Source organism: Podarcis gaigeae (genome assembly GCF_964106915.1).
Source record: "Podarcis gaigeae genome assembly, chromosome: 10".
NCBI classification, from domain to species: Eukaryota; Metazoa; Chordata; class Lepidosauria; order Squamata; family Lacertidae; genus Podarcis; species Podarcis gaigeae.
The window spans coordinates 8,612,285-8,628,256 of record NC_139686.1 but is presented as its reverse complement, the minus strand read 5'-3'; the positions used below and the strand labels follow the sequence as shown (position 1 = coordinate 8,628,256).

Below are 15,972 nucleotides of genomic sequence, written 5' to 3'. Positions count from 1 at the left end.
TTTTTGTCTAACCCACCATTCTTGCTGAATATGGTGTTTTCCAATGGCTGGACAAGTAAATCCCATCAAATACAACAGCAGTTTCTTCTGAGTAACCAAACATAGGATTGTGTTGCAAGATGGGCAGAATTTATAGAGTGCAATGTTGATAACAACAATAAAACTGCTACCACCTAGAAACACACCATAGCTTTCATTTTATTTAACAAGATTTGTGTACAGCTTTTGAAAAAAGAGATCTGAAAAAATAAAACATCTTCTCAATTCACCACCAATTTCTTTTAAGACCCTCACAACCTGTGAACAGAATTGGCAGTGAGAGGACTTTGTGAGCATCTCTGTTTGGGAGATGATTTTATACATCATCTCTTCCTCTATCTTGGGGATAAAACTAGCTCTCCCCGCAACCAGCTACACACTAGTTACAGGAACCATTGAAAAGATCCACTTTCTTCTTCCCATAAAGTTCAGCTAGGATTTTCTGGAGGTTCTCCAAACTGTATTCCTTGACTTCATTCTCACTATTTTTCGCAAGGGCAGCCCAGGATTTTCTGTGCTGGTTATCAAGCACACAGCAAGCTGCCGACCAGATGTGGCTGGGCTTATTGACCCTGAGGTCTGAGATATACTCATCTCCGGGCACAGCTCCCACGAGGACGTACATATCACGGCAAGCCTGGGCTTCTTTCTTGAGAAGGCTCTCATGGTTGGCCCAGCCATCTTCGTTGAGCTTGCTATACTGGGGCACAATATTGGTCAAAGTGGAAGTGGCCGCTCTGCTGTCCTCGTCCGGTTGGTGGCTCACTGGGTTCAAGTGCCCCTTTTCAATGCTTAAGGCCTGCGCATAATCGTCGAAAGTGGCCTGGCTCTTTTTAATCCCTGTGGCGGCGACGTTGGTTTCACGCTCATCTTCCATGGCCTTCCCCAAAGTCGGGTCTACGAGCTGAAAAACAGCAAGGAAAATATGTCAACTGCTCAGACATGCAGTGGAACCAGACAGAGGGCCTTCTCGGTAGTGGTGCCCACCCTGTGGAACATCCTCCCTTCAGATGTGAAGGAAATAAGTAGCTATCCTATCTTTAAAAGACATCTGAAGGTAGCCCTGTTCAGGGAAGTTTTTAACATTTAATGCTGTATTGTTTTTAATACTTGATTGGGAGCCGCCCAGAATGGCTGGGGAAACTCAGCCAGATGGGCGGGGTATAAATAATAAATTATTATTATTATTATTATTATTATTATTAACCAAACCTTTGAGACTGAGGCTACATCCACGCCATACAGCACTATCGTGTCACTTTGACAGTCTTGATTTCCTGCAAAGATTTCTGGGAACTTTAGTTTGTTAAAGGTGCTGAGTCATTAGGAGACTCCCCCTATACCCCCCTCCCAAAGCTACAATTCCCAGAGCCCACTGGGAAGAGGGATTGTTTGCTAAGCCACTCTGAGAATAGTGTAGAAAGCAGTGATGATAGGTTGCACATTAACTTTTACTCAGAGTAGACCTATTGAAATCAGTGACCATGCATAATAATAATAATAATTTTATTCTTTATGCCCCAGCCATCTGACTGGGTTGCCCCTGCTACTCTGGGAAGCTTACAGCATATATTAAACATAGTAAAATATCAAATTTCCTGATACAGGGCTGCCTTCAGACGTCTTCTAAAAGTCAGATAGTTGTTTATTTCCTTGGCATCTGATGGGAGGGCGCCACTACCAAGAAGGCCCTCTGCCTGGTTCCCTGTAACTCTGCTTCTTGCAATGATTAAGGAAGTTTCGTTCATTTTAATGGGTCTACTCTTTGAGTAAAAGCTAGTTGGGAACAACCTAATAAGCACAAATGCATTTGTTTATAAAAAACGGTTGTATACCACAATTTCATAAAGTGTATCAAATAAGTTTATAACAATTATATACGTACATAATAAAATCAGGTAAAGAACCGGAACAGATTCCCATCTAATTATCGCAGAAAATGTTTATCTTCATTGGCCACTTAAGCCTGGTGGCAAAGAAACATATTTAAGCAGATGTTTAATCTATAGAAGACACCTGCTGAATCTTGCAGGAGCAGTGAACCTGGGAGGGGGGGGGCTACCTGGTGTTGCTGAACTACAACTCCCACCGGCCCTAGCGAGCAAGAATGATGGGAGTTGTAGTTCAGCCACCGGTGACACTGGTTCCCTGAACCTGCTCTGTTGAATGGAATTCCACAGGGATGGGATGACAACATTCAATTGTCAGCTGAGCCTCACCAAATATGGTGCAGAAAAACAGGTGGCAAATTGGAAGGTCCTTTTGGATTGGGCAGGTGAGAAGTCCCCTTACCTGTGGCTCTATCATCCATCCTTGATATCTGTGTCCCTTCCCAGGTTTGCATTTGTAAGCGGAGTAGATGGGAATCCGCTTCTCCCGGTCGTACATTGTGGCAAAGCGATAGGCGTTCCTATAGAACTGGCAGATCTTGGCTTCTCTGGGCGGCGTCAGAGATTCTCCAGGGGGCATCTTGTCCAAGAAGAACTCGAGGCAGTTCTTAAAATCCTGGACCACCTCTCCCTTTGCGGCCGTGAGAAAATGTGCAACCCCATAGATGAGGAAAGGCAGTAACATTGCTAAGCTGTTTTTACTGTCCTATAGGTACTGTCCGAAACCTAGAGGTATCAGAAGTGATGCTAGAGGTGGTAAATCAGAGGTCACTGTTAGGATCTTATAAAGAAGAGGTCGGCAAGAATTTGTCCCAGGGGTTTTTGTGTGTGTGAAAATGTCAGATATGGCGGAGAAACTGGGGTGGGTTGGGGCAGGGTTATCAAAAATGCAAAAGCAGTCTGATAAGGAACATCAGAGCCACTCCCTCTCCGAGCTTACCCACAATTTGCAATTCAAGCTGGAGGAACATGGGAATACAAATCCCTGTTTGAATTTGCACACCAGAGGTATTGATAAGGCACAAGAAGGGGGGAGGGAGATATGTAATGTGTTTGTTGTTAATGTGGTCTGCTTCCGCTGAATTTTGAAGTCACTACAGCAGGCACCAGAAATAACTTCCTAATGTTTAGTTGGAATCTCCTGTCTTGTAATTTGAAATTATTGGTTTCGGTCCTCCTCTCTGGAACAGCAGAAAACCAGCTTGCTCCATCTGCCATGTGGCAGTCCTTCAGCTATCATATCACCTGTCTTCTTTTCTCCAGGCTAAACATGCCCAATAAAATTACTTTGAGTTTCTTTAGCTTACCTACCGATAAGATTTTCCCAGTCGTGATGTATGGAAGTGAGAGCTGGACCATAAAGAAGGCTGATCGCTGAAGAATTGATGCTTTTGAATGATGGTGCTGGAGGAGACTCTTGAGAGTCCCATTGATTGCAAGAAGACCAAACCTCTCCATTCTGAAGGAAATCAGCCCTGAGTGCTCACTGGAAGGACAGATCCTGAAGCTGAGGCTCCAATACTTTGGCCAACTCATGAGAAGAGAAGACTCCCTGGAAAAGACCCTGATGTTGGGAAAGCTGGAGGGCACAAGGAGAAGGGGATGACGGAGGACGAGATGGTTGGACAGTGTTCTCAAACCTACCAACATGAGTTTGACCAAACTGCGGGAGGCAGTGGAAGACAGGAGTGCGTGGCATGCTCTGGTCCATGGGGTTGGACACGACTAAACAACAACAAACCGATAAGACATCTCCTTCTTCAGTAGACAGGTGTTCAGACAGCTGTTAACAGCTGCAGTTCTTTGACACAGAGCAGCAGCCGATCCTGATTTTTATGTTTATCTGTCACGTCAACCGAGTGGTTTTTCATTTTGCTTGTGGTGAATTTCAAATCAGTGGGAGGGTGGGATGCCTCTGGGGTAGAGAAGCCTGCCTCTAGCATGCCCCCAAGCAGAAAGGAAAGGACTTGGCTCAGCGGAGGTACATTTGTTTTACATGAAGTTCTAGCTAGATCAGTTGCTGCCTCTGAGGTTCACTGAAGCAGATTTTCTGGCCGCCGTCTGTTTCCCCTCCCATTGCATCCAGTCCTATTTCCAGCCTTTTTTAAAAATTGAGAATAGTTTAATTCAGGCATAGCCAAACTTGGCCCTCCAGCTGTTTTGGGACTACAACTCCCATCATCCCTGACCACTGGTCCTGTTAGCTAGGGATGATGGGAGTTGTAGTCCCAAAACAGCTGGAGGGCCAACTTTGGCCATGCTTGGTTTAATTGAACAAAATAAAGTAGAAATAAAAAGCGGATGAAGAAGAAAAAATATATATCATTATATATGCAAACAACTACAATACCATTGCCTAGGACATAAGCATATAAATGTTATTATTAACCAAATACATATATGTTTATAACCTACTATATTTTTTATAAACACGTTCCAAATGTCATTATACTTGTCCAGAAAAAGTCTACACTTTTAAGCGATCTGTCCATAAGTTGCGAATCTTGTCATATCTCAAAATCCATTGACCAAAAAGGAGCCATAGATTTATCTTTCCAATTCATCAATCTCTGTCTTTGGGCTGTAAGTAAAGGCATGAAAAATCAATTCACGCTGCCCAGTTGTACAATACAATAGGTTTGTAATTCCAAATAATATTTTCCTCTGGCCTATTTCCAGTCTTGTGAATGTTAAAAACTTTGGGGAGATTTGTAGGAGAGAATCTGGAGGCTCAACAATTCTCCCTTGAATATGCATCTTTTTGTTCCCACATTCATATTACAAGAAAAACATGAGAGTCAAGAGCCGGGCATATTGTCTTCTAATATGCAATGCCATTGAGTTTATTTGACCCATTGGTGTTTTTCTCCAGGTGAAACCAGACCTTTCTGGTTCTCTAAAGCGGTATCTAATTCGGCGATGGAGAATCAATGGTCCTCCTAATGTTCCTGAACTCCCATCATCCCATCATGGCCAAGGCTTTTGGCCGTTTGTAGTCCAACAGCTGAAGAACCACTGGTTCCCTATCTAATAAAAGGTGAAAAAGAAAAAGAAAAAAGGCAAAGGACTCCTGGACGGTTAAGTCCAGTCAAAGGCGACTATGGGGTTGTGGCGCTCATCTTGCTTTCAGGCTGAGGGAGCTGGTGTTGTCCACAGACAGTTTTCCGGGTCATGTGGCCAGCATGACCAAGACACTTCTGGCACATGGAGGACCATGATGGAAACCAGAGAGCATGGAAACACCATTTACCTTCCCGCCGCAGGGGTACCTATTTATCTACTTGCACTGGTGTGCTTTCAAACCGCTAGGTTGGCAGGAGCTGGGACAGAGCAACGGGAGCTCACCCCATCAGGGGGATTCAAACTGCCAACCTTCAGATTGGCAAGCCCAAGAGGCTCAGTGATTTAGACCACAGTGCCACCCGCTCCCATGCCCCTGAACTAACGCATCAATTCAGCATGGAAAGGCAACGTTGATCAGCTTTGAAATGGACTCATTGACTTTTGCCATGTGCAAAGGAGAAAAGAACCTGGAATCCTCGTCCTAGCATTTTCTTCTTTTCATAGACTGAAGGTGCACATTGAATTTGCATGGCCCCTGGGAACTCTCCTAATTTGGCTACAAAAATAAAAAATAAATAAATTCCGACTTACTTGAAAACGGAGAACTTTACTAGCACACATTCCACACTTTTAACATTCTCATAACAAAGAGGTCAGATGATAATAATAATAATAATAATAATAATAATAATAATAATAATAATAATTTTTTTATATCACGTCCTCTCCAGCCGAAGCTGGGCTCAGAGCGGCTAACAACAATAAAAGTAACACAGTATTCTAAAATCAATTCATTCTAAAATCAATTCAAAATCAAATTGATGGCAACCACTGGGCTAGAGTTCTGTGAGGATTACCAAAGGAGGGGGTCAGACTGTGCCTTGGCCAAAGGCCTGGTGGAACAGCTCTGTTTTGCAGGCCCTGTGGAAAGATGTCAGGTCCTGCAGGGCCCTAGTCTCTTGTGACAGTGTGTTCCACCAGATTGGGGCCACGGCTGAAAAAGCCCTGGCTCTGGTTGAGGCCAGCCTAACCTCCCTGTTGCCCAGGACCTCCAAGATGTTTTTGTTTGAAGACTGCAAGGTCCTCCATGGGACATACCAGGAGTGGCAGTCCCGTAGGTGCGAGGGTCCTAGGCCGTATAGGGCCTTAAAGGTTAAAGTATTGGACCACTTTGACCGGATATCCCCAGCCGATGTGGACAGACTCCTCCGAGCTGGGAAGCCCACCACCTGTCCTCTCAACCCGTGCCCATCTTGGCTGATTAGAGCGTGTCCAGACGAGGTACGGGCCCCCCTGGGGGATATCATCAATTTGTCCCTTGGCACCGGGATATTCCCAGGGGAACTGAAGGAGGCAGTGGTGCGCCCGCTCTTAAAGAAAACATCATTAGATCCCTTAGATCTATCCAATTACCGCCCGGTTTAGAATCTTCCATTCCTGGGTGATTGAGAGAGCGGTTGCTGAACAGCTTGGTGGGTTTCTGGATGAAACATCGGCTCCGGATCCATTCCAGTCCGGCTTCCACACTGGTCATGGGACCGAGACGGCTCTGGTCGCCCTAACAGATGATCTCCGCAGGCAGCTGAATCGAGGTGGGTCGGGGTTGCTGATTCTTCTAGACCTGTCAGCAGCCTTCGACATGGTCAATCACGAACTCCTGGACCGCCTTGCCGACGTGGGGATCCAGGGCACAGTCCTTTAATGGCTGCACTCGTTTCTGTCTGGTCGGGGACAGAGGGTGGCGCTTGGGGGGGGGAATTGTCATCCCGCCACTCCTTGGTGTGTGGAGTGCCCCAGGGTGCAATACTCTCCCCAATGCTTTTCAACATCTTTATGCGCCCCCTCACCCAGCTTGTCCGGAGTTTGGGCTGGGCTGTCATCAGTATGCTGATGACACCCAACTCTATCTGTTGATGGATGGCCATCCTGACTCGGCCCCAGACACACTGACCAGATGTCTGGAAGCTGTGGCTGGATGGTTACATGGGAGCTGGTTGAAGTTAAATCCTTCGAAGACAGAGGTCCTCTGGCTGGGACGGGACGATATGGGATTGAGGGGGCAACTCCCATCTCTTGCGGGGGTGCAATTAGTGCCAGCACCATCCGTTAAGAGTTTGGGTGTAATCTTTGATACCTCCCTCTCTATGGAGGCGCAGATTACAGCTATAACAAAGGCGGCATTTTTTCATCTCCGCCAAGCTAAGCAGTTGGCTCCTTACCTCTCTCGCCCTGACCTAGCCACTGTGATCCATGCGACGGTCACCTCCAGACTGGATTATTGTAACTCGATCTACGTGGGGCTGCCCTTGAGACTGACCCAGAATCTCCAGCGGGTGCAGAATGCCGCAGCGAGACTCCTTACGGGGTCTTTGCTGCAAGATCACATTCACCCGGTGCTATACCAGCTGCACTGGCTCCCGGTGGAGTACAGGATCAGGTTTAAGGTGCTGGTTTTAACCTTTAAAGCCTATACGGCTTAGGACCCTCGTACCTACAGGACCGCCTCTCCTGGTATGTCTCACAGAGGAACTTACGGTCCTCAAATAAAAACACCCTGAAGGTCCCAGGCCACAGAGAGGTTAGGCTGGCCTCAACTAGAGCCAGGGCTTTTTCGGCTGCGGCTCCAATCTGGTGGAACGCTCTGTCACAAGAGACTAGGGCCCTGCGGGACTTGACATCTTTCCGCAGGGCCTGCAAGACAGAGCTGTTCCACCAGGCCTTTGGCCAGGGCACAGCCTGACTCCCTCCTCTGGCAGTCTTCACAGAACTCTAACCCAATGGTTGCCATCAATTTGATTTTAATTAATTTTATAATGAAATGTTTTTAGAATGTTGGATTATTTGATTGCTGTTAGCCACCCTGAGCCCGGCTTCGGCTGGGGAGGGCAGGATATAAATAAAATCTATTATTATTATTATTAAAACCAGCACCTCAAACCTGATCCTGTACTCCACTGGGAGCCAGTGCAGCTACAGATGGCACTAGAGATATGTACTTTTGTATCATTTTAGTGTGGGCATGTGCATTCTGTGACGGGAGATTTTGTAAGCTGTTTTTCAGCCATCCCCAGCTTGATTGCTTCCAGTCCCATCCAGTATGAGCATACTGGGTGCAGCTGATGGGAACTGGAGATCCAAAACACTTGGAGATATTTGGGAAGGTTGCTTGGGATGCCTCTAACCCCCCTTACAATGGCAGCAACATTTTATAGCGTAAAGGTAAAGGGACCCCTGACCATTAGGTCCAGTCGCGGACGACTCTGGGGTTGCAGCGCTCATCTCGCTTTACTGGCCAAGGGAGCCAGCGTACAGCTTCCAGGTCATGTGGCCAGCAGGATTAAGCCGCTTCTGGCGAACCAGAGCAGCGCACGGAAACGCCGTTTACCTTCCCGGCGGAGTGGTACCTATTTATCTACTTGTACTTTGACGGGCTTTTGAACTGCTAGGTTGGCAGGAGCAGGGACTGAGCAACAGGAGCTCACCCCTTCTTGGGGATTCAAACCGCCGAACTTCTGATCGGCAAGCTCTAGGCTCTGTGGTTTAACCCACAGCACCACCCACGTCCTTTTAAAAGATTTTTCAGGCTGCAATATCCTTGACCACCTTGCCTGGCAGTAAGGCCCATTTAACTCAATGGGGTGTCTCCTGAATAGGCAGGCATGAAAAGGTCTGTGCCAAGTTCCTGTGCTGAAGACTGCACTGGGACCCAGGTTCCTTGCTTAGCCTCAGTGCCAATGATTTAACATTTTGAAACACTCTCTAATCTTGAGTAAGATCACTATTCCTGCTAGCTCAGGGCCAAATGCGATTCTGCTGTCCCTTTGCATTTACAACACAGGCTCTTTTTCTTTTTAAATGCAAAGTGTATCAGCTGCAGGACTGACAATTAACAAGATTTACTCTCTCTGTAGTTCCCCTTTCCCTTGCCTTTCTTCTTTCTTTATTGCATTATATCCCAACTTTTTCTTCCCAGGATATCAGGTTCTCCCTCTCTTGTTTTGTTTTGCTTTGAATTTATGTAGTTAAGCCTAGAATGTGGTTCCGCCTCTCCCCCCCTCCAATATTGAATTTATTCTGTGTTTGTCAAATTTCTGATTTTTGAATGTAGTGGCCTGCTGTGCATTTTGTATATTGGTATTTGGACATCTTGAAATTTTGCTGTAAGCTGCTTTGGGTACAGCTCATTGTGGGAAAGAAGCATATAAGTAAACTCAATAAGTCAAGCAATCTCCACAACAGCCCTGTGAGGTACGTTTGGCTGAGAGGTCAGCCAGTGAGCTTCATGGATGAGTGAAGATTTGAACCCAGGTTCCCAAGTCCTAGTTCAGCAATCTAACCCACTGCATTATTAGCTCTCTTCTTTGGCGAGCACTCATAAGATTGTCTTCCATGAACATGGTCATAACAGTGGGTCTGTAAGTGACTGTGGAGGCCAATTCTGGATCCACACGTCCTTCCACAGTGGAGACATTGGTTTCCGGGCAGGAGTTGATCGGGGTGTGGATTTGCCAAGCGTGCCTTCCGCTTAGCATGTTTCTTCTGTCCCGAGTTCGAGTGTCTTCAAAGCCCATGACACCTTTGGTAAAGGCTGTTCTCCAACTGGAGCGCTCGCAGGACAGTGTTTCCCAGTTGTTGGTGTGCATACTACATTTTTTAAGATTTGCCTTGAGAGAGTCTTGAAACCTCTTTTGTTGACTGCAGCATTACGCTTTCCATTTTTAAGTTTGCAATAGAGTAGTTGCTTTGGAAGACAATAATCAAGCATCTGAACAACAGGACCAGTCCAACGAAGTTGATGTTGAAGAATCATTGACAATTGTGATCTTTGCTTTTTCCAGTACACTGCTATTAGTCTGCCTGTCTTCCCAAGTGATTTGTAAAAAAAATTTCAGAGACACCGTTGATGGAATCTTTCGAGGAGTTGGAGATGGCGTTTATAAGTGGTCCGTGTGTCACAAGCATGCAGTAAGGTTGGTAGTACAATAGCTTTGTAAACAAGCATTTTGGTTTCCCTGTGAATGGCCTTTTACCTCTTCCTCATTGCTATAGTAGTAGTCTTTCTTTTCTTTGGCGATCACTCGTAGCGAGTAAGATTGTCTTCCATAAGCACGGTTTTAAAAGTGAGTCCGTAAGTGACTGTGGAGGCCTATTCTGGATCCACACATCCTTCCACAGTGGGGACATTGGTTCCTATGTGGTAGTTGATCTCGGTGTGGATTTGCCAAGCGTGCCTTCCTCTTAGCACATTTCTCCCTTGCATCCTGAGTTCGAGTGTCTTCAAAGCCCATGACACCTTTGGTAAAGGCTGTTCTCCAACTGGAGAGCTCGCAAGCCAGTGTTTCCCAGTTGTCAGTGTTTCTACTACATATAGTAGTAGTATGACTTGCTTTAACCCAGCATGTCCCAGGGTGGGTTCAGCAACCTAAAATTCAGTTTTTAAAACAGTTAAAACAAATTAGGAATAGGATATTATTACTACACCATTTGCCTTTAAATAAATCTGCATATTAAAAATCAAAGGTGTATTTAATGGGACATCTGGGGTGGACCCAAATTAATGGAACCCGCCCCCCCCCCGTTCCCCTCACAAAGTTACAATTCCCAGAGAGGCAACTCTGGATATTGTAGCTCTCTGAAGCACTCTAACAACTCCCAGCACCCTTTACAAACTACATCTCCCAGGATTCCTTGCAGGAACCCACAACTGCTTCAAGTGGTATCCTAGTGATGTGAATGTATGGGATGAATGCAACCAGAATTATATTTTCCTGGGAAGAGGGAATATTTATTTAACTCAGTTTAAACCTGACACACCACACAGACATACATGGACTGAGGCGGACAGAGCAATAGCAGGCAAGCAAACTATTTATGACTCACTCAAAAAATAGCAGTAATATCTGCTCCCAGCATTCACTCACAAGGGCACTTGGCTTTTGCTTTGTCGGGTGGAGGAGGATTAAGGCAAAAGCACCAAAAACAAATCTTCAGCTGGTTCAAACAGTATAATTCCAAATATCTTTATTTCATGGAGCTCGGGCGCCCTCTTGTGGTCAAAGACTGTCACTTACCAACAACAACAACAACAACAACAACAACAACAACAACAACACCACAGCAATTGACAGAATGTCAGGTTGCTGCTTTTAAATGGGGTAAAAACACACCACTGTTGCTATTTTGAGCAAGGTACATTTTGTCTGTTTTGCTTTGTGCTTTTTGAAACAGTCGGTTCGTCTGCCAGAAGCAACAGAGCCTAACGGAGGACACATGTGTTTGTAGGAGGAATGTGCCGAGACAGAAGATGCACTCTGTGTTTAATGAGTGGAGGGCCAGACAGGGAGAGCTGGGGACCACATACCTGAAGGAGCATCTCCACCTCCATTGTTCAGTCTGGACACTGAGGTCCAGCGCGAGGGCCTTCTGGCGGTTCCCTCACTGCAAGAAGTGAGGTTACAGGGAACCAGGCAGAGGGCCTTCTCAGTAGTGGCGCCCGCCCTGTGGAACGCCCTCCCACCAGATGTCAAGGAAATAAACAACTATCTGACTTTTAGAAGACATCTGAAGGCACCCCTGTTTAGGGAAGCTTTTAATGTTTGATGTTTTATCGCTTTTTTATTAATATTGTCAGAGCTGCCTCTAGGTCCCAGCTCACAGAGGACCAACGCCCGGTTGATGTAATGTACAAAAGTCTTTATTGAAGTTTAGTTTCCATTTCAAACCCCAGAGCGTGCAGCCCTACGTCTAGACTGTAGATCGGCGAAGTCCCCTCTGAGTCACTATCCCTTCCGCACCAGTTTAAGATCCTAGCCCGGCTCCACCTCCTGCGCTGTTCCTTCCTCCTCTGGGTCCTTCTGCCCCCTGGGGTTTCCTCCTTCCTGGACTCTTCTGACGCTGACCCCCCTGAGTCTTGCCCTTCCTTCCGGCGGGCTTTAGGACCTGGCTCCCTATCCGGGCTACCTGCTGTGCCGCTCGCCTGTACATTTGAACTTGGCGCACGCGCCCAGCCTGTGACTTTCCTCTTGACCGTTTCCCCGCTCTCCGATGGAGGCGTGGTCAATCCTGACTCATCTCCTCTCTCTGGTGGTGAGAACACTGGTCCCGATGCCTGGGACTCCTCCCCCCCACTGCGCTCTGGTGGGGAAGCTGGTCCTGATTTCCAACTGCTGCTCTGGGAGTCCCCGCTGGCCCCTTCCTTCTGGGGTTTCCCCCTTGGCACCCCCCTTGCCCTGGCCATCGGCGCTCCTTTCTGTGAATCTTCCGATTCGCTGGAGAGACTCGTGGAATCTCTCTGACCACTGTCACTGCCTACACCCCCCTCGGATTCCTCCTCCTCGCTCTCCATTTGCTCCATCTCCTGTGTCTCTGCTCCTGAACCCCTGACAAATATCATTATTAATTATTTTGGGAGCTGCCCAGAGTGGCTGGGGAAACTCAGCCAGATGGGTGGGGTATAAATATTTGTTGTTGTTATTTGCAAACCTGAGATTTCCCTTGGGAGGTTTCCCTCCTTCATTGCCCCCTGTGGAGATGGTAGCACTGAAACAGCGCCACACGTCCTCCTGTCCTGTACTCTCTACAAAGACCTGAGGAACGAGATCATCACCCCACTCTTACTTACCACCCCAGGCCGCCCATCTGAGGCCACCATGTCCTTTCTTCTATCAGATCAAAAAGAGCAGATAACAGCAAAGGTTGCTAGGCTCATAGCAGGGGCAATCAGAATAAGGGCGACTAATTGACGCCCGATTCAGGACTTTAAATTGTGCTTTTATATCAAATTTCCTTTTCTCCGTATACTTAATGTTTTACTGTTGCTATGGCCATTGGCTAATGCGAATAAAGTTTTATTTATCTTATCTCCTTCATTGCAGGTTTTTAAGCAGAGGTTTGATGACCATCTTTCACAGATGCCTTAGCTGAGATTCCTGCATCACGGGGGTTGGACTAGGTGACCCAGGGGTTCCCTTCCAAATCTCCAATTCCATGTCTACCTAAAACCCTGAAGACCCACAGGCAGTACAGATCGATATCTATGTTTCTGTTGCACTTATATCCCGTCTTTTCATCCAAGGTACCCAAGGTGAGACTTAAGAGGCAGTAACTGACCTAAGGTCACACTCAATGAACTTCATGGCTGAGTGGGGATTCGAACCCGTCTCCCCCGAAGTCCCAATCAAGCACTCTAACCAAAACACCACGCTGGCTTCATATTAGAAACAAATCAAACGTTTCACATGAATGTGACAGTTTTAGGGGGGCGTTTAGGAGCATAAAGCAACAGCGAGTCAGCTGGTTGAGTACTGTAGATAATTGCCCTAAACTGGCATGGGTATTTGGATCCATGCAATTCTGTCCCCGGACAAATTCCGTCCCCGGAACGTCCCCCGATTTGTAATTCTGTCCCCAGAAAACATGGTGGCAGCATCAGCAGCCTAGAGCCAGCCTGGTAGCGCAGTTGGCTCTGGCTGGCTTCAGGAGCTGCTCACTGCCATGGCAGCGAGCAGCTCCTGAAGCCAGCCAGAGCCAACTGCGCTACCAGGCTGGCCCCTCCTGGGCAACGGCCGCCCGCCTGTGACTCCCAAACCTCCCCTGATCTGTCAAAACAAAGGGGGAAGGGGGAAGGAGATCGGGGACAGCTCAGGAGTCAGGCGGGTGGTGCGCCGTTGCCCAGTTTTTAAAAAACTCTGTGCATTTATGTTTCACAGAGTGTGAAAGAAGGGCTTTGCACCTTTATACACTATGCATGTGTGCTTGGGCCCAGGCTCTTTCGCTTCACCATCCCCACTACTAACTCCCTGTTGCTACTCAGCTTTTTTTTAAAAAAAAATGTGTCCCCGGATTCATTGAAAAAAATCTGGTACCATAGCTTATCTATATAGAAGTTTTGTTGGGACGATGGGGTGGAGACCCTGACGGAATATGGACTCTTCTTAAAGACTTGGCTGCTGCATGAAAAATCAACACCAGAGGGCAGCACACCCTCAAAGATTTTAGCTGCATGTGCTCATATTGGGGTGAGAACATAGCTCAGCGGCAGAGCACGTTTTCTGCACATTAATTCCTTGGTAGCGCCAGCTCAAAGGATCTTCTAGCAGCAGGGGCAGCGGTCCAAAATCCTCTGGGACGTGTGCAGAGGACAACCAAGGTGATCCAGGGCCTGGGAACCAAGCCTTATGAGGAACGGTTGAAGGAGTTGGGCATGTTTAGCCTGGAGGAGACTGATAGCCATCTTCAGATATCTCGAGGGCTGTCACATGGAACAAGCTTGTTTTCTCCTGCTCCTGGAGGGTAGGACTCGAACCCATGGCTTCGAGTTACAAGAAAGCAGATTCCGACCAAACATCAGGAAGAACTTTCTGGCAGCCAGAGCTGTTGGACAGTGGAATAGACTCCTGTGGGAGCTGGGGGAATCTCCTTCCTTGCAGGTTTTTAAGCAGAGGTTGGATTCTCTAGGCTAACAGATTGAGGTTGAATCCTGACAGGACAGAAGTACTGTCCTTGGGTCAAAGTATATCTTAAGAACTGTTGTAAAATTAATGAGTGCTAAAATGTCAGAGGAAAGGAAAATATAGAATTACAGCTATAATTGATTAAGTATGAGAAGAAGCTAAAAAAGAAAATAAGTAATTAGTTAATTGGTGTGAGGGGTTGTTGAAGAAATTTTAAAACAGGGATGCAGAAAAGGGGGGGGTAAGGGGAAGTCTGGGAAGTAAGGTTAATGAAAAAGAGGTCTTGAAATTATACATGTTTATATGTTTTTTATGTTTTGTTTTGTTTGTGTGTGTTATTATGTTTTTTAATCTGTGTTGGAAAACCAATAAAAAATTAATTTTTTTAAAAAAGAAGTACTGTCCTTGGGGAACAGGGAGCGGGCTGGTGTGGAGGACTCCCTGGTCCTGACTGGGGTAACTGTGCCCCTGAAGGACCAGGTGCACAGCCTGGGAGTCATTTTGGACTCACAGCTGTCCATGGAGGCGCAGGTCAATTCTGTGTCCAGGGCAGCTGTCTGCCAGCTCCATCTGGTATGCAGGCTGAGACCCTATCTGCCCTCAGATTGCCTCGCCAGAGTGGTGCATGCTCTGGTTATCTCCCGCTTGGACTACTGCAATGCGCTCTATGTGGGGCTACCTTTGAAGGTGACCCAGAAACTGCAATTAATCCAGAATGCAGCAGCTAGACTGGTGACTGGGAGCGGCCACCGAGACCACATAACACCGGTCCTGAGAGACCTGTATTGGCTCCCAGTACGTTTCTGAGCATAATTCAAAGTGTTTATGCTGACCTTTAAAGCCCTAAACGGCCTTGGTCCTGTATACCTGAAGGAGCGTCTCCTCCCCCATCGGAGGTCCAGCTCCGAGGGCCTTCTGGCGGTTCCCTCACTGCGAGAAGCCAAGTTACAGGGAACCAGGCAGAGGGTCTTCTCGGTAGTGGCCCCCGCCCTGTGGAATACCCTCCCACCAGATGTCAAAGACAACAACTACTACCAGACTTTTAGAAGACATCTGAAGGCAGCCCTGTTTAGGGAAGCTTTTAATGTTTGATGTATTACGGTATTTTAATATTTTGTTGGAAGCTATCCAGAGTGGCTGGGGAAACCCAGCCAGATGGGCGGGGTATAAATAAATAAATAAATAAATAAATAAATAAATAAATAAATAGTTGAGATTCCTGCATTGCAGGTGGTTGGACTAGATGACCTTTGGTGTCCCCTGCAACTCTACGATTCAATTATTCTAGGCAGGTTCTTGCAAAGGATGGGGTCAGTGCTGGGAAACACTTTGTGAGGTGGGAAAGAGCCTTCCAGTAATTGGCACCTCACACAATCTTTTGATTGTCCGCTGATCGCAAGTCAAAGCTCTTCCTCGTCATTACGATGGACTCCTTTCACGTGACAAGACGGTTCTGCACATGCATGCAACTTTCGAAAGGGAAAATAACGGCAGGTACAATTTTATGCTGCGGTTGATTTGCAAACTGC

General features: G+C 46.8%; 1 protein-coding gene across 8 annotated transcripts in view; it reads right to left on the bottom strand.

Annotated features, from left to right (window-relative positions):
• Positions 1–180: 180 nt before the first annotated feature.
• LOC310826198 (endonuclease domain-containing 1 protein-like) overlaps positions 181–15,972 on the bottom strand; it is a 158,396-nt gene continuing 142,604 nt past the window's right edge. For 7 of the 8 annotated variants that reach the window (XM_083700929.1, XM_083700930.1, XM_083700928.1 and 4 more), the window contains 2 exons: positions 2,332–2,654; positions 181–943 (listed from right to left, as the gene is read on the bottom strand). In XM_083700929.1, the coding sequence (XP_083557055.1) occupies positions 419–943; positions 2,332–2,613 (807 nt within the window). In that variant the 5' untranslated portion in view covers positions 2,614–2,654 and the 3' untranslated portion in view covers positions 181–418. Of the gene's footprint in view, positions 944–2,331; positions 2,655–3,655; positions 4,028–15,972 lie in introns of those variants that run through there. The other variant, XR_014555651.1, reaches the window with a different exon arrangement.